This window comes from Monopterus albus, unplaced genomic scaffold, assembly GCF_001952655.1.
Source record: "Monopterus albus unplaced genomic scaffold, M_albus_1.0 scaffold42.1, whole genome shotgun sequence".
Taxonomy (NCBI): Eukaryota; Metazoa; Chordata; class Actinopteri; order Synbranchiformes; family Synbranchidae; genus Monopterus; species Monopterus albus.
This window is the reverse complement of record NW_018127922.1, coordinates 2,142,171-2,160,644: the sequence shown is the minus strand read 5'-3', so window position 1 is coordinate 2,160,644 and position 18,474 is coordinate 2,142,171. Positions and strand designations below refer to the sequence as shown.

Here is an 18,474-nt window from a genome sequence, read left to right as displayed (position 1 = left end):
TTTGAAAAACAGTTTGTCAGATTATCAAATGCTAGTTTAACCTTGGACACTGTGCACTGATGTCTGCATCATGTGTGTGTTTAGATCACAAGTCTTGTGCAGAAACAGGTCAGGAGCTGATGAGACCATACCTTCACGAGTTTCTGACATCAGCCTACGAGGATTATGACATTGTCATCTGGTGTATGTCTCTTCTCTTTTCTTCATCTTAAGATATCTGAATTGGACTAAATTGCATTAGAAAAGTATAAGAATTGGTTGTTGAAATATTTATGATTACATTTCTTTGAAAATGCAACATATACTTGTACACCATTTTTTGGCATTACAATTATTGGACAGCTTAAACTGTGTCTTAACATATCTTGTAGCCATTAGTTGTTCTAATTTCCCTGTTTTTGTTTGTATAACATACAGTTTATATTTTTCCTTTCTTTAATTAGCTGCTACAAGTATGAAATGGATAGATGCCAAAATGAAAGTAAGTATTTTGTACTTGTGTTCTTTATTAATGTTTTAAAAAATGTAATAATCATTATTTCCATTACTTTGTATGCCATTTATGCCAAACGATTCAGTGTTAGTCAATTTGACAAACAGTGACTAGGTTTGGAGAGAAAGAGAAGATAACACTACTGTGTATATATGTGTGTTTGTGTAGGAGCTGGGAGTGATAGACAACCCTAACTACAAGATTATGTTCATCTTGGACAGTGCAGCCATGATCACAGTACACACCCCTAAGAGAGGGGTTGTGGAGGTTGGCATACACACAGCTGATCATAAATAAAAATCTTGGCTTGTTTCAATGCAACATTACTGATGTGAACAAACCGTTCACAACAGAAAGGAAGTGTTTATTTTAGGTTGAATTGTTGCTTTGTGAGAATGTGATAGCACTGATTTAGTGTGTTTGATGGCATGGATGTTTACAGGTGAAGCCTTTGGGTGTGATATGGGGAAAGTACGGAGAATTTTACAATAGGAAGAACACTATTATGTTTGATGACATTGGACGAAACTTCCTCATGAACCCACAGAATGGATTAAAGGTACGTGGCCAGCGTCCTCTTTACTAATTTGACCCTCTCCTCTTCCTCCTCCTCATTATTAGCATTATGCATACAGTTTTCTGAAACTTATTTAGTGTTTGTGTATTAGATTCGACCCTTCATGAAGGCCCATCTTACCAGGGAGAAGGACAGAGAGCTGTATAAACTAGCTCAATACCTTAAAGAAATTGCCAAGCTTGATGACTTCAGTGGACTCAACCACAAACACTGGGAGAGGTAGGCACACATGCTAAACAGCAATAAGGACAGTTGTTACACTTGTAGCAGCTGTTGGAACTGCCATATACAACAGAATAATAAGGAAAGCAATAAATATGCCACCATACTTAAAAAGACCCCCGTACTGTATATACAAGAACACACACATTGTCTCAAATTTCACCAGAAAATGTCTGAAGCATGTGCTGACCTCGTGTGTGTGTGTGTGTGTGTGTGTGTGTGTGTGTGTGTGTGTGCAGGTACCTATCTAAGCGGCAGCACCACTGAGGAGGGACTGCATCATTGACAAAGACTTGAGCTGGATGCCCCTCTCCCATCATCAGTTCTCAAAAACACACATCCACATGCACAGCCTTGACTACACTTCAAACCATACTACAAATCCTATCCTGCAGCTACCAACACAGGAAAGCTCAGGACTGAGATGGGCTTCCCAATTTATATATTTGCATGTTCTCTGATTCTTTTGGATCGTGTTCATTTTTTTCTCAAACATTGTTTACATTCACTCAAGCAACAATGCCAGTTATTGTGTGGTAAAGTATACCCCTGTGGGTTAAAAAAAAACTACTCATAGGTTTGAAACCAAACACTACAAGCTACCGTGATCCACAAACTCTTACTTCAGCCAGGGGTTTAAAAACATCTGGAGATCCACAGGTAAATTTGGGAACTTTTAAACCTGCTGGATATCCCAGATGTGTGTGTTTACAGTGTTTTCACATTACAGCTAGTGTAAAAACACAAGTATACTTTTCTGTTACTTTGGTGTTTTCAGTATTGTCTGCAGGAGTTTGTTATACCAAGCAATTAAAAAAAGAATGCAAATATCATGGTTAAGGTCAGTGAGTGGTGTTCTCTACCCCTGTATGAAGCTGAGATGTTTCCTATTGTATACTGTATGTTAAAGAGGTTGAGTTTCCATTAAAAAGCCAGTATCAAATGTGAAATTCAGCAGAAAGAAATGTGTTATCATTTTCACAGCAATAATTCAGGATAAAGATAAGTGTTAAGTCCTTTGAGGATCAAACTCAGTTTGACATAATATACAATAATGCTCAAAGCACCTGTGAGATTGAAAGCTCTTGAGATCAAAACTGGTTGTAGCTAAAATTTCATTGGCACAGTTGACAACCATATGCATGTTTTTATGAAAAGCATCTGTCGTTTCTTGTTACTTACATGGAGGCATCACTGGACACCCATAAGATGATCAGGTTTCTGTTAGCTGACGGGTGTGTTTTTGTGTTTTTCTGCATGCTGGTTTTGTGCCAGCTCGACTGCATTGATCAGAGACATGAAGTATGAGTTCTTTGTTTTGCCTGTGGGCTTTTAATAAACTGTTTTGTTAAATCTACATATTAATGAACAAAGAGAGTGCAGGATTATGGTGGGAATGCAAAAAAGTGACAGCACAAAATATGCTTTCATGTCTTGTTTGTTTGTAGATTCTGAAATTAATGTATATTGTCAACATATAGTTTAAGTTGGGAATGAAGAAGGGGAAGTGTCTGGGGAAGGAAAGGGTGTTCCCCCACCTTATGAAGAAGTGGCACCTGAAGCTCTTGAAAACATTTTTTTTAGATTTTGTTTGGTTCAGTTCTCATGGACATTCAACCCCTTTTCATTTCTTGAGATCTGACTGACTGTGTTTTCCTCATTGCAACTCTGATATCATGCCTGTAAATATCACAGTAAACCTTTTTTGCACTTAAATTGCCTTAAATCTTCATTGCTGTGTCAGTCATTTAAAATGAGTAGTCAGATTATTGGTACATTTTGCAATAGTGAAACATTTTATTACAAGTGCAGTAAATTAATCATCAGTATTGTTTTTACAAAACTAAAAACATTTTAGAAACAATTCTGAATGGATACTGTTATACTGTACTGTAAATAAGAGTGACAAAGGACATACAAGAATCATGTTACAATATACCGCAGTTCCATAGAGACACCTAGAGTCAATAAATACTGTACAGGTATACATTCACTCCAACACTTCTTGTGTTTCTCTTCTGATTTGTTAAAAAAAATGTGAAAACTAAAAAAAAAAGTTTCCTTCAATCCTTATTTTCTTCCTTCTTGTATGGCTGCAGTCCAGGGACAAGGCTAGCAGTCCACTTGTTCTTTGTTGACTCTGGAGACAGGACAGATTAGAATGCAACGATGAAGATCAGATCAAATGTTGGTGGTGTGATTTGGTATTATTTGGATAAATCCTAAATTCTCACACAAATTACATCTTTGATTAGAAACTAAGTGAAAACATTTTTTTGTCCAAGGAATATACTTACGTGCAGTGACTCCAGTGGCTCCACGGCCCACTGGTGAATTTGTCCTGAGCTCGCACACAGAAAACATACTTCTTGGTTTTAACATTGACCTCATACTTAGTTTCCTCAGTGATGTTATGCTGCAAAGGACAAAAGGCGACATATTGAATAGAGAGAAAAGTTCTTAAATCAGGAATTCTGCAAATGCATTTTTACAGTACAACCAAAAAAAGATTTTGTATTTCCATAAGTGGGGTAAAACTATGGAATAATTTAAGTGTGGACATAAAAAATAGTAATAGAATTGACGAGTTTAAACATAAATATAAAGGTATGTGTCAATCAAGATATATGCAAGAACAGGCTTAATGATAAATTAGATGGAACATTGTGGGTGTGGTGTATGAATGTTAACACTTTGTAATAATTCTTTAGTATATTACTTGTGTGGTGTAGAAGATAATTATTTAAGAATGTAATTATGTAAGAATGTTAACACTCTGTTAAAATTTTTTTGTATATTACTTGTGTGGTGTAGAAGAGAATTATCTATGTAGAGATACTGCTTGCAAACCAATGATGGTAAGATGATGTCATGGGGTAGGACTAGATAAGTCTGACTTCTTCCTACTCCATTCAAGCATGTACTAGGTATAAGCAAATTGATATTGGATTAGCATTTGTTGGATATGTGTAAAATTATGTGTGTTGACATATCAACTGTCTTTACATGTTTGAAAGAATAAATCAAATCAAACAGTAGCTAACAGTACAGTACAGTAACCGGAATCAGATCTACATCACGTATGTATTGATTACCTCTATATGTTCTTCACTGTTACAGACATGTCCGCTGTGGACCACCTTGACCTGGAAATGCAGGGCAAAGAAGGTCTCCGGCTTCTCCCAGGAGTCAGGGAAGGTCCAGCTGAATACCTTTCCATCACTGATGCGCAGGCTGGGTAATTTTGCTGGCCTCACTAATTAGGGTGAGGAGGGAGAGGAATGAGGTGGAAAGGGGTGAATGGAGGGCAACAGGTAAGAGAAGACAAAAGGGAATGAGAGTGGATGGGTGAACCTATTGACACATAATGCTAAGTATTCATAGGCGTTTGTCTAGGTCAAAAATAGTTGCACAATATTTCAGAAGAGCAGTTCTGTAAACCCTTAAAAGAAACTAAAACATTTTGTAGATTTGTAGACACTTGTTTTATTTAACTGAGTACTCACAAACAAACCACAACACATACTGCCTCCTTTTTCACACAGACATCAATGCACTGCACAATGGCTTACCAATCTCTCTCAGGTAGAAAGCCTTTGTGTAGACCTCCAGGCGAGAGTAGCTGCTTATGTAAATAGTAAGGGTGATGCGGTGTTTCTCCTCCTTATACGGGCAGCTGACATCCTGACAGTGAACCCCTGATCCATCAGCATCCAGCTCACATGGTATTTTTTCTAAATAACTGGATAAAAAAGTAACCGGTTGGTACAATTCTACTTAGAATATGATACAGTAAAATCTGTCACCTTATGATCAAATGCCATAAAATGTTTTCAGCATGGGGGCTCCATGGGGGATTATACCACATACTGTATCCTGGCAGGTTTTAGAAGTTGCTGATCTACACCTGAATAAAGCACAGAGGGTGAATATGGGAAATAGTTTTTTGGTCTCACCGTTCTGCCTTTACCAGGAGCACAACAGCATTGGATCGGAGCCGTGCTCTTGTCCAGGTGCAGTGGAAGGAGCCTTTATAGTTGGATGCTGAACAGTGGATGTGACCTGGAGGAACAGAAATGCTGTTAGCACTCCAAGTCTCCCCTTCTCCTTGGGTTCAGTATTCTTGTGAACAATTTATCTCTCTCTGTTGTGTGTCATGGTTTCTTACTTTCTTTGTTCTCTCTCCTTTTATAATGATCAGTGTTTCCTCCCCCTTAGTATGTTTCTTTCAAACATGGTGTCTCCTTTTTTTCCTCTATTTAATTCTCTTCCTACCATCATTCTGCCTGTGGTCCTCCTTTTATCCTTTGTCCCACTGTTCATCATATCATGCAAGTGATGTCTGTTTTTGGACCACAGCCCTCTACCTCTATCTATTTTCCCATCTGATCTCCTTCTCCCACCATCTTTCTTACCTCATGCATCTAGGTCCCATTTGACGTCCAGTAACAAAACAAATCTCTTCTCTTTTCATTCAATATGTACCTTCCATGTAATTTCCTTTCTGCCTCACTTTGTCTGTCTTATCTCACCTTCTTCAGGGGATTTTTCTTCCAGTATGACAGTCCTGTTGTCTGGGTCTAGTTGGACCAGGATCACAGTGTGGTTGAGGTTTTCTCCATTTGGACCAAGGTGACAAGTGTAGTTTCCTCCATCCATCTCTTCCACCAGAACCCTGATCTGGTTCCCCTGCAGAGCTGGATTAAGCTCCATGCCTGAGACAAGGGCATTGGTCAAAGGTGCAATGATGTTAAAAAACAAAATTGATATTTAACTGAAGAAAAGTTTAGTATGATAATCACTGTACTTTGCATATTGGCACAGTTCCTATTGGAAGTGCTAGTAGAGGTAGTATCTGTAATAGAAAAAACTGTTGTATTACCATTTTTCTTCCAAAACACAGGCTGGTTTTGATAGGCTTCTCCACAGGTCAGAGGGACATACACTTTGCTGTTCACACCATAAGGCACCCTCAGGACCAGAACTATTAAATCATCAAAAAGAAACACACATTTACAAACACACTGGCTTGAATCAAAATGTGTGGTGAGAGAGAAAAATGAAAAAGGAAGCAGTAGAGACAGGTGGAATTACCAACCATTATCCATTAGAGTTTCTATGTTTTCTTGGTGGCTGCCAGAGCTGGCACAGCACAGTGCAGCATACAGGACCATGAAGAGCAACACACACATCTGGAGAAGAGGACAACAGGTAAGTTTACATTCTAAATATCTCACTGAAATGTAGTAACGTAAGTATAAAGTCTCTCAAAAACTGAAATACTCAAGTAAAGCAATGATTCTTAATGTTTTTGGCTTGTGACCCCTTGGATAATGTCTTCTGGACCCCTGTTCTGCTCTGTATATGTCAACAAATTGTAACAATTTCACCCAGATATTTTTTCCTTTTTAAAAATTTTAACAATTCTCTAGAACACTGAAGTAACATTAGCCCCAAATTTACCTCAAGTCCACAAAACACCTTTTGCAACTGTCCAAAACCCCAGACTGAGGTAAAGTATACCAGTACTTCTTAAGTGTATTTAAGTAATTTCTTGAGTAAAAGTAGTTTTGATGAGTTTTACTCAAAGGAAATGTGTTCATATTGAATTTAAGAAATGCTACTTATACATATCACCTGAACTACTGATCATGTTTTTATACCAACAGTTTATTTCAACTTCAATCAACTGACAGAAAGTTTTCTAACTTAAACATGTGTTCAAATCAATATTTTAGAATTATACATACACCAAATAAAATGGGGAAAAACAAACAGGAGAGAAAATTAGTGTGAGCATTGTAGATGTTACCTTGACAATTGGACTTGATTCAAAATTCTCACAGTTGATGGAAGCTGACCCAGTGCGTACCTTACAGAGGTGAGAGGGCTGTGCTGATGCTCGTGTTGTCTGCTGGCTCTCAGCATGCTGTGGCTGTATTTATCTATAGCAGAAGCAGAAGGTTGAAAAACCCCAACACAAAGAGGAAATGCCTCATGCTTGTGTGAGAATTAAGAAGTTGCTATGCATGTGAGAGTACATACCTGAGAGTACAAGAGAAGGTGACATACAGTAAGATCATGATCTGGTTCATCAAATGGAAACGCCAAAGGACTGTTTGGATGAATTATAAAGCCAAGGCACAAACCAACTTTAGCTTCATCAATATTTTTTTTCCCATCTGACTCAATCAATATTGCATATTGTGATGTGATTGTGATTAGTTCAGTCACACTTGTGATTGTGCAATGGGGGAAGTGAGGACAGCAAAAGAGACAGAAACCTCTGGGGAAGGGAACTTGTTATGTGTTTATACTTGACTGATTGTGATGATGTGATCACTGAAAACACAAAAGGTACCCTGGAAATAGTCATAGGAGTTCTCAGGAACAAGAAAGCAAAAGTGTTAATGATGGCAGAAGTGGAAAAGAGATTAGAGTCACTGGGATAAAACAGAAAACAAAATCAACCGGGGGGCTGCTTGAGTTAGCAAAAAAAATATAAATGACACATATATGCAGAGTATTACACTTTATGGAAGTCTCCATGGTTTATTATGCTCTCATGTAACCATTAACTAGTGTGTGTCTATGTGTAATATAGTTATCCATTTCCTATAAGTGCATCTCTAGTTTAATTATTCTTATATGGATCTGGTTTTGATTCAACAGTGCTGTGTGCTTTGAAAAAAGGCAATAGATGACTATTACTCAAGACTGGTTTGCTTTGTGGTTTCAAACATACCTTTGTATAGTATCATATTTGCAGTATTGCTCAGAATGGAAGTGCCATTTCATTGCTTCTTTCCAACCATACACTTGTCCCAAACAAGAAAGATAACCAAAAAAGAAAAACCCTTCAGCGCTCCTCCCCTAACATTTATATGATGCTATCACATACATTCTCTTTTCGGGGATGGAGTGCATATCACAAAACAAGGCAAATTAAATTTTGAGATGGCAGCCCTGAGCAGGTGACCTGTTCATAGGTATTTCCCACGAAACAAAAGAAAAGCTAAATCACAGGGGACTTATGACGATTAATGCTATTCTGACCTTAAACCACTTCCACTTCCCCTCTGTCTGTCACTCCCATACACTGTGGCTTTTCACGTGCAACAGCATCCAAGTAGGTCATTTACTCATCTTCTTCCTCTATATTAATACTGAACAGCTTACTTGATACAAATATAAATGCGTGATAGATTTCTTATTAGCAGGCACACAGGTTCCTTCCTCATTCCACCGCTGGCTGAATGCTGTTTGTGTATTTGTTCTCATTCTGGGAATACCATTTTGCAGCACTTCTTTCAAACACAATGGGTCTAAAAGGCCTCATGGCATCATTGTGTTTTTCTGGGAATTTTCCATGTTTTGTCTATCTGGACTGAGTAGATCTCAAAGAATGGTGCTGAAATAAGAAAAGGAGGAAATCAAAAGGGGAATGAGAATCACTAACCATAACCTGGGAGTGAACACCTCTATTTCAAAATGAAAATATTCAAAGCAAACAAGCAGAGATCAAGGAATAGAAACAATGATCAGTTTTAATTAAAAACATTCTATTTTTAATCAAAATATGCAGCTGCGTTTCTGATCCGTCCGGTCCATTCTTCTGCCACATGAATAAGTGTGGTTGTTTCTTGATCATACTGTATATGAACATTCACCCACTCACACACATACGCTGACTACTTAATGTTTACTATTTGATTACTCTCATTGTTCTGTAGAGCAGAGTAAAATAAAGTATCTAATCCAGCAGCAGCTTGGTAAAACATCCAGCTGTGCCCCCTGACTGAAACGTCCCATCAAGAAGGTGGACACATCTGTTTGCTAACTAGAACTACCATGAGAATACAGTTCTTTATAGCTGTTAGCATACAGACTTAATCCCCAGCTGATGTCCTTGGTGTGAGGGATGCATGATTAAGAGAAGTTGCCTGAATAACTGTCATGAGTGTTAAACTATCTACTGAACTGTAATGAAAATGTATAACCCTGTAGTCTCATAAACAGAACTCTGCTGGCCCAGCTTTGCCAGAGAGCAGAACTTAAATGGAAAATGAAGCACAAAAACAACTGAACCTTTAAACCATCTGACAAAGTTCTCTTCTTGTTGTTCGGTTTCCATAGGAACAGATAAAAAAAGACTTCAAAAAAGGTCCAAATTTCAATGTGTAAAACCAAAGAGTCTTTTCTCACTTCAAGAGTTCTTTTGCTCCAGCAGACAACTAACGTCTGCCCAAACAAAGCCCTTCTCAGCAAAAGCAAGGGAAGAGAAGAGAAGAGTCGAGAAGAGAAGAGAAGAGTTGAGTTGAGTTTCTCCCTTGTTATCCTCCTCCTTTTATACTGCCAGTCCACTCCAGGCTGCCAGGCTGGGGAGAGTTAATTCTCCGCCGGCGTGGGTTCTTGTGGCAGTGCAGCCACTGCTTCCTCTGGCCCAGAGGCCTCTGCTGTATGTCCTGCTGTTACTGGCTCTGGTGGTGGTGGCTGACTGAGGATGACCTGCACTACATAGTCCCTGGAGATGTTGAGTTGGTCCAAGTGGAGTCTGTCTGTCAGTGGCCGACCTGAGAAAAACCAGCGCTGGGTCGCAGCAGGCACCCCCTCCTGATTTTGTAGACGACGCTTCATCATGCCCACTGTGTCCATGGAGCGGACTGCCAGCTGGAGGTCGCGACCTGTGGAGAGTCTCAGCCGAAGTTGGCACTCCCCTCCTGAGCTGGGGTCACTGCCGCTGCCTGAGGATGGGTCTGCGGCAGCGGAGTCTGGGTCTGAAGCGTCAGGCTCATCAGAGTGCTTGACGGGAGGAGGGAGGCATTAGACTGGCAGCTGGTATCGATTCCCCAGTTCATCGTAACATTCAGTCAGAGCTCCTGGAAGAATGGGTAAAAAAAAACGTGAATGTTTTAAATGCTTTTTATCCCAGGACGTAAAAGTTTGTTTTCACAGTTTTGCCCATCATGGTAACATTAGAAGCTTCACTGAGAGTCTAGAAGGCCTTAGAACATTAACCTCAGAGACAGAATATATTTAACCCAGTTATCTACATGACGTATTTCATTCCAAAGTCTAAGGATTCAACTTGCTGTAATGACCGATTGTACTTTACATAACTACACAGCATGAACACACTTTTTCCATCGTATGTGGCATTATGGGACTCGTGTACACGGTACATCCTGGAAGCTATTAAACATCACCTGCAGCATGTTACAGCTTACTTTAACCCCCAAATGGGTAAAAACAAAACCACAGAGTTATGTTGTATGTATATACTAGGTAAATGCTTAAATGAAAGTTCCAAAACAAAGCATTTAACACTTGAAATGATCATTTTGGGAAATCCATCAACCTTTCCATTAATTTTTGTGTAAAAAAAAAGCTGAAACCTTTTTAGCACATTTATGTTTTTTAAACAGACATTTAAATCAATGTGTTATTTTGTATCTTTTCAATATTTCATTCATAAAATGAAAGTCAAATGCTCACATCATTTTTCCATCTAACAAAGCCAACATCACATTTTGCTACAGTGAGATGAAATGGACAAATAAGAGTCAGGCTCAATAGGGAACAAAGACTATGGGGAATGATCAAAGAGTCAAAGCAGGAGAGAAGAGAATGCCATATCTGTCAGAGGACTACGAAAAAAAAAAAAAAACGATGGGTCACTGCTGACCAACTGCTATTTAGACACACACAGTAAAGAGCTCAGGGGGAAATGAGCTCTAGTGAAGAGGTCATATTATGCCGCCAACAAAAACTTAATGCAGTGGTTATTGAAGGGGGGGGGCCCAGGTGTTCTCAAGGGGATTTCAAATAGGTTTCCCTGCACAATAGTTTGATTGCTTTTCATACCTACAGTTACAGGCTGTGTACCCACATTTTACTCACTGATAGACTGTCTATTTCTGTAGAATTACTGTCTCTGAGCCGTGTTGATGAGGGTCTTTTGACTGAAATGTTCACATTTTTACTCACATCTTTTCACTTTACCACTTGCGCTCATATAATAAATCTACTTTTTTGGCATCTTGAGAGCTGTTTGTTGTTTTTTTCCGTGCATGGCCATTTTTTCATACATGGGATATAATGATTTTAGCCATACACACCTGACAAACCTCTTGGAAGCAGCGTGAACCCTGCAACAATTTTGATCCAACTTTTCATACCTATAAACACCGAGTAATTGTACTGTGGTAATGGATGTTTTGATTACAGGGATCGCCTGCTTTGTTTTTTAGCATTTGGAGTAATATGCTGTACCATCCAAAAAAAAAAACAGCCTGTTTACACTCAGTGTTTTATGTTTGTAATACCTTTGAGAAGATGCTAATGATGTTGCCCTTCAGACATTCTTAAAATGAGAACTAAACCATTTAAGACCACCATGACAAATTCCTTCTCTCTGTGGACTTTTTTCGTAAACACTGCTTAAAAGGTCACTGCACCGCTCATTTTGTTTTATGACCTAAACTGAGGCACGAGCCACTTAAGAGTAAGCGAGACTGAGATGAGTCAGCAGCTCTTGATGCTGCTGTGGTCAAGGTGAAAACACTAAGGCCACACTATGTCTACCAGAGTGAATGTGAGAGCGAGCGAGTGAGAGGGGGGACAAAGCGAGCTTGACGTAATACCATGTGCCTGTATATAGTAATGTGGATAACAAGTGTTCAGCACCTTATAACAACAGCACTTAACAAAATCAACGTGGTGTGAAAAGAAATACTTTAATAATTTCAACCCTATAATAAACAAACATCATTCCAAAAATGCTCTAGACAACACGACTCTTTCAGCTTACGTAACCAAATAATATGATGGCATACCAACACAGTGGCATAATTAGTATACATGTTTTAAGGTACTGAAGCTATTTGTCTTTATCAAAACTGAAATATCTACATCTTCAAGTAAGGAGGTTTCAGGACCCTGATACCACTGGCCCTTCAGCACAATCAAGGGTGTAAATGTGCCTTATGTCCAGTTTAATTACAAATATATTCAATTACTTTCATGTAAAACAAGCAGAAGCAGTTTAATATGGGGAAGCTATCATAACCAGTGTCACAATAAGCTACTATAAATACAAAACAAATGTACATTCCGGATACAACTCTCTACGCCTGTATATCTCACTCGGTTTTTTCTTATCCATTTGGCTCCACCTCAGTGTTTACGCTAGAGCTGTAGAACGCTAATAGATTCCAGGTGGTGTTAATGCCTTTAGTTGTTGCTGTTTAAAAAACAAAGTCCATCCATCCCTTATCTATATGGCTTATCCTAACATGGGTCAATCCCAGCTGACATTGGGCGAGAGGTGGGGTACACCCTGGACAGGTCGCCAGTCTATTGCAGGGCTGACACTTAGAGACAGACAACCACACACACCCAGATTCAGATTTGTGGTTTTGAGTGAAATGTTAGAATTACTGGGTAGAGGCCATGAAATTTGGAAATGTCGCATATTCATGTCTTCCTCAGGATGAACTATAACCCCTTAATTTTAGCATTACCATCAGGTCAAAATTACTCTATGATTTGTTTTAGTGTGTACCTTAACCGTGGTCTTAAATGCAAGAAGGGCAAGGCAAAATTGTGAGCGGTAAAAATATTACAATGATCTGGCTGCACTTTGTACTGAAGTGCCGGATGGTGATGTCAGGTCTGGGGAATCTACAGCTGCAGCCCAACGGGATCTGATCTGACCTGACCACCCTACTGAGAGGAATGGCGCAGGACAAGACACCAACTACATTTACATGACCAAAAAACATATCTGTTGCTAACAGCTACTCCCAAATATAAATTCAGTGAAGCAGTTTAGCATCTTTGAGACATTCACATTTAGTGTCTGCCCACTAAAGAATTAATTCAATCCAGCCCTGGTTTCCTGCATAGGAAAGAGTTCACCTACTGTACCAAAACTGTGCAGGCTACCATCAGCCTCAGAAATAAAGTGCCTCTGAAAAACAAGAAATAGTTTACAGTCCCAACAAAGGTACTGCTTACCACTGTCATTTATTCACTTCAAAGACATAGCACCCATGATGCTGTGCCAGTGTGGTATGAGATAACAGGTATAGTGTGGACATCAGTATGTTAAATTTCTTTAAAAATCAGAGCAAGACAGTTATTTCAGCCTGTTTTTACGTAATGGGAATTAGCATTCAGTCAGATCATGACATTTACTTTCAGAAATGCATTAAGAACACACTTCTGCACTTTTATATGCAAGTCTGGTGAGACACGGGAAAGCAAGAATGCCACCATCTGGACAAAATGCAACACAATCCAAGACCATAAAGTCAACATTTTAACAAGAAACAGAAAACTATTTCCTTGCCTGAGGTGATATGACTCTGAAGGTGAATTAGAGAATGATACACATCCACCAATAAAGAGCCTGATCAGGCAGCTGATAATAACTGTGTGGAGCTGCTGAGCTTCCCGAATATGAGCATGTCAATTTTATTGATCTGCTCTGTATGAATGCTCTCTCAAGTGTGTTTCTGAAGATGCACTAACCTTAGTGTACTTATGAGTGAGTACAGAGGCCACGGTTTGATTTATTATTTATTGATTCTCCAGTGTATAACTCCCTAGAATATGGTCACTGAGATACACTTAGAAGTTCTTTAACTCCTTTTAACTACAGCCTGAAAATTGTATGTGCTTATACTGTAATTAGTTCCATATACACTAATACATCAAATACTGTGTAAGACAGCAATAAAGACAGTACAGAAGCCACTCGATGAACAGAAAAGTGTGGCCAAGTTTGCTTCCTGTTTATGATACTCCAACCATGACACTTGAAACTACAGAGGATGTATGAGACACTTCCTGGGGAAGCGTTCACCCTTGGTCTTCTCAGCTCTAACTCCTTCAGTGCAAATGACTAAAACGACACAGCTGCTACCCCGAGAGGTAAGCACTGCTAGCTGATGCTGGGAATGCATATCATGACCTGGAAAAGCCATTTTCTAACTGTGGTCTTGTAGGGTCATAGATGTTTTAGCTTGAGACAGTTGCTTGTTCAAGAGGTCTGCAATAGGTGTAATAGGTGACTGACAGCTTCCTCCTTCACCCAGAAAGCAGTGTGAATCTTTCCTACACCTGCCTGAGCTTGCTGCTTTATCATGGGGTTTGGTTCCACTTTTGAAGCTATAGAAACATGAAGGCTGCTCTGAATCTATCCACCAAAATCAGCCTCTGAATAAATTTGAGGTGATAATTAGGCCATGCTGAGGCAAGAAATTGTTTGTGCAGTTGTTGCAGCCTCATTCTCTATCTCGAGTGATTAGTTGTGAATGATGTATGGCAGGTGGAGAGGCTGGATGTCACTCTTGGTGTGTCCCAGTTCCACACTACATACTAACAGTAAACAGTATATCTTGCAATACAGTATATCAAGAAATCTTTTCCAAAAATTTCATTGCCATTTCTTTTGCTTTCTGACTTGATCCTGAAGCAGTTTTACTACCATCCACAACTTGTTTTATTTTTATGTTTTCCAGCAGTGAGCAGTCATTTTATTTCCTTGTGCAATGCATTTTGGGACGATTGTACAAAAGCACACTGAAAAATTAAGAGATTTTTTTTCTAGTGTGCATGAGTTTTTCATCAGATCACACACTGGTTTTTACTGTGTTAGCAAACTACAAAACTCAGACCTGCTTAAAAATCCTTTTGATTGTCTAAAGGTTCAGCCCTTTGCTTATGTCTCATAAATCCTATTACTGTCCCTTGCGCTATTTTGTACAATAAGAGACTATTCTAAGAATTAAAAAAGAATAATAAAAGTTAATTCATATGAAAATTGTCAACAAGATCTGCAGTCTTTAGTAGAGCCTATAAAGTGCAAAGAAATTGTCTGCAGCTGAGCTCCTGAGTTTAGTTTCTCTAGAGAAATCAGGAACAGGGAGTTATATTCTTGAGTTTGGATCATCGACTACTATGTTCTACGTAAAGTCCACACTGGTGTCATTTTATGGAGAGGAAGCAAACATTATGAGGTATCTGCTGCATCTAACACTGTGAAAATGTGTGTTACCATGCGGAAGTGTGATGCTGGCTCCGTCAAGGATAGCTTGAGCCAGAAGGTGGTCATTGCTCTCAAAGGCACTGGCCGCAGCCCGCAGAGCATCCCAGATTTCTTTCCGTCCCTCGAATGCTGGCGCCGTATCCCAGAACTCATCTCTCTTGCTGCGCAGCTGGCCTTCAGTCATCGGGTAGTCACTTTTCCATTTAGGCCGCTCTCTCTTCAGGGGCTGGTTACGCCCTAAAGCCACTGGGACGGAGTACAAGACAGAGGAAAGAAGAAATGGAGAGAAAAGAAGACAGGAGGGTGAGAGGGTAGACAGAAGTGAAAGCAGAAGGGAAACAGAAAAACAGAATGTGAGTGGGGGTGGGGTAAATGTAAGGAGGTTAGGAAAGAAAGACAAAAAAGAAAAGAGAGGAGGCAACAGAAAAGGTGATGAGCAGCAGAATAAGAAGAAAGAGAGATAACCAAGATAAGGAAATAACAAAACAAAACAAACAGGGATGTAGGGAAGAGAAAGTTGACACATGTAGAGCAAAAGACGACAGAGAGAGAGAGAGGTACAGGGATAGACAGGATAAAATGGAGGAGGATATACAAGTTAGGATTGATCTGAAACAAAGCATCAGTCTTTTCTGATTGCTCATTCACACAGCTAAGCTTCTATGATAAACATAAGCTTGGACCATCATGTGACATCCACATGGAACATACATACAAAGCAAAACTGAACCCAGAAGTGTTATATTCCCAGCCCCAGTTAAAAGGTTAGGGTTATAGCATCTAACAGTGCTCCATCTGCAGCAGAATAGCTGATGAACAACACCATCTGGATCACCACCTTAGGGGAGGACAGGTACAGGACACTGTGTGCTTATGTTGTGTGTGTGTGTGTGTGTGTGTGTGTGTATGTGTGTGTGTGTGTGTGTGTGTAACGAAGAGATGGCGGAGTGGAGGATTACCGATCAAGGTATTGAGTTACACCTGCTGCTGTTGGAACACATGTACTCTGATGATCACATAGCACAGTCTGACAACACCAACCTTCAACTGACTGGCTGTAGTAAATGAGACCTCTAACTGACTAACTCTTTACACTCACTTCAACTTTTTCTCTATTTGGTTGTGTATTACACCTTCACCCTGTATAGGACAGTTATATACTGTTTAAAAGAGTTTATCCTCCTGTATTAGCTTACTTTCCAGCTCATGTGTCTTACTTTGACTATCATTAACTTCCCTAATGTGGGCCGTTAGGCTATGTGTTAACAATTTTATACAAAAATAATATTATGCTTGAACAAGAAAAGCCTGGCTATGACACCTGCTCTGGTGAAAACAGATGCATAATGTGTGTTCAGGTCTAACTGATCTGTCTGTGTCATCATCAAGCAAGGTGTCATGTACTGTACAAGCTGCTTGGTTGCATCAGTTTTACACTACAAGGCCTCTGGTTGCTACACACTTCAGAGATATACAGATCTGTGAGACCTGTGTATTTAGGCAGGTAGGAAGTCTGGGAGACAAAAAGGAAGACATTAAGGAAATAAGACTACATCTCAGCCTCTATAGTCTGGTGAGTCCCCAGACCCCAGTGTGGGACTGATATAACTCTGGCCAGTAGCAAAATCCCTTCTCAGATGAGACAAACCAGGAAACTACACAGCCATCAACACCTCAACTTGAAGAAAATCTCTATAAAATTGGGGGTTTTGGTTAGGTTGCACTATTTAATGCAACATCACTAGCTCAGTTCTATCTGGGGACCTTTATACATATCACTGCTATCTCTCTTTCCATTGTGTACCTGTAAAATACCTATTGAAAACAATGTACCAGCCTTCACCCACCAGATTTAATGCACTGCTTCCAGGTTGTATTAAGCAGCTGCCAAGTTAAAAGTATCGCCACAAAAGATTTAACCCTAAAATCCACTGCTTGAGTTATTATGCCCCATAGCATGCAGCATTCTGTTTATTACTTATTAACTACTGAAAACCTGCTGTGTTTCTAACCCGTTGTTGGGGGACAGCACTTACTGCTCTCAGGCCTTGTTTGCAAAACATAACCAGTCTAGGTTACCGTGTTAAAACAGACTTCTTTTACCATAAAGCAGCAGCCCTGTGAGTGCTGACACTTCCTCCTCTCTCCTTTACACTTTCAAGCAATATGCTCCCACGTCTCGCTTATACGAAACAGTCAATAAACGCAAAAGCCTGACACTAGTCACAAGTGCGGCTTGTGTTAAGTTAGCGGTAAGTTGGAAAGCGTCTTGGAGCCAGGACTAATTGAAAACAGACCGTCTCTCTCCTCTGCGTTGCCTCGCATGCCATTGCCGTCTGTGACCCATATTTTTAATGCAGAAGAGCTAGCAAGCTAACAAGGCTACGTTTTAGCCGGCTAGCTCAGTTAACAGCAAAGAACAAAGAGAGGCAGTGTCGCACAGTAAATGTTTCCCAGTCTGTAAAGTAGCGAGCAGACAAGCGTCTTTTATGGCTTTAAGGCACGCCGTGTGGAGGGAGATAGCCTGGAGGGCAGCCGTGTCTGTCTCCGGCTCTGTCTGGCTCGGGTATGAGGGGAGGGAAGAGGTCCTACGGCCAGGACAGCATGCAGAAAGCCCCCTAAAAAAGCAAAGCTTGCAAGCATTGGAAGACGATGATAAGCCCTGTAAGTTACCTCCAGTGCCGTCTGAGTTCTCGTTTAAGCTGCCCGAAGAGTCGTGGTGGCTCCCCACACAGCCACCCATGGATGTTTCGGCAGAGCAGCCCGGGCTAGGTAGCTCACCCCCGGCCCACAGCTAGAGCTACATCCACCAGCCCCCCTCTCTCGTTTTTCTCTCTTCCCCCTTCCCCTTCCCTCCCCTCATTTCCTTCCTTCCCTCCCTTCCTCCCTCCCCTCCTTCCTTTCTCATCGTTTCCTCTCGTCCTCCTTGTCCTCTTTCCTTCCTCCCTCCTTTCTTCCTCAGCATTTGCGGGGCGCAGCAGGCATCATCTTCATCTGTGGAGAAGGCGGAGAAAGAAAGACAGAGGCAAGGTGACCGAAAGGAAAGAAGGAGAGAGGAAGGAGAGAGAACAAAGGAGAAGTGCACTGTTTCTTTGGTGCAGGAATTGTTGTTTTAGAGTTTAGTCTCTG

At 40.2% G+C, this 18,474-nt stretch overlaps 3 protein-coding genes across 5 annotated transcripts in view; 1 reads left to right on the top strand and 2 right to left on the bottom strand.

The window, feature by feature from the left end:
* Window positions 1–2,125, top strand: part of ublcp1 (ubiquitin-like domain containing CTD phosphatase 1) — a 5,026-nt gene extending 2,901 nt beyond the window's left edge. For both annotated transcript variants that reach the window (XM_020599708.1, XM_020599707.1), the window contains exons 6-11: window positions 85–183; window positions 444–481; window positions 662–760; window positions 936–1,052; window positions 1,162–1,289; window positions 1,532–2,125. In XM_020599708.1, coding sequence (XP_020455364.1) covers window positions 85–183; window positions 444–481; window positions 662–760; window positions 936–1,052; window positions 1,162–1,289; window positions 1,532–1,559 — 509 coding nt within the window. In that variant the 3' untranslated portion in view covers window positions 1,560–2,125. The remainder of the gene's footprint in view (window positions 1–84; window positions 184–443; window positions 482–661; window positions 761–935; window positions 1,053–1,161; window positions 1,290–1,531) is intronic.
* A 1,064-nt stretch (window positions 2,126–3,189) lies between these two features.
* Window positions 3,190–8,726, bottom strand: il12bb (interleukin 12B, b). Of its 2 annotated transcripts, XM_020599848.1 has the most exons (10): window positions 7,338–8,726; window positions 7,105–7,237; window positions 6,391–6,484; window positions 6,175–6,276; window positions 5,825–6,007; window positions 5,249–5,354; window positions 4,865–5,034; window positions 4,388–4,548; window positions 3,590–3,708; window positions 3,190–3,432 (listed from the first exon to the last, which is right to left on the bottom strand). In XM_020599848.1, exons 3-10 carry the CDS (start codon window positions 6,482–6,484, stop codon window positions 3,405–3,407), a joined length of 963 nt encoding a protein of 320 aa, XP_020455504.1. In that variant the 5' UTR covers window positions 7,105–7,237; window positions 7,338–8,726; the 3' UTR covers window positions 3,190–3,404. The 2 variants fall into 2 exon arrangements, with proteins under 2 accessions (XP_020455504.1, XP_020455502.1); XM_020599846.1 differs by having other exon boundaries at window positions 7,165–8,726.
* A 141-nt stretch (window positions 8,727–8,867) lies between these two features.
* On the bottom strand, window positions 8,868–18,216 carry ubtd2 (ubiquitin domain containing 2). The gene is given in 3 exon segments (XM_020599849.1): window positions 8,868–10,171; window positions 15,355–15,591; window positions 18,019–18,216. Coding segments are annotated over 3 exon segments (798 nt in total). The 5' UTR covers window positions 18,089–18,216; the 3' UTR covers window positions 8,868–9,680.
* Window positions 18,217–18,474: the final 258 nt, after the last annotated feature.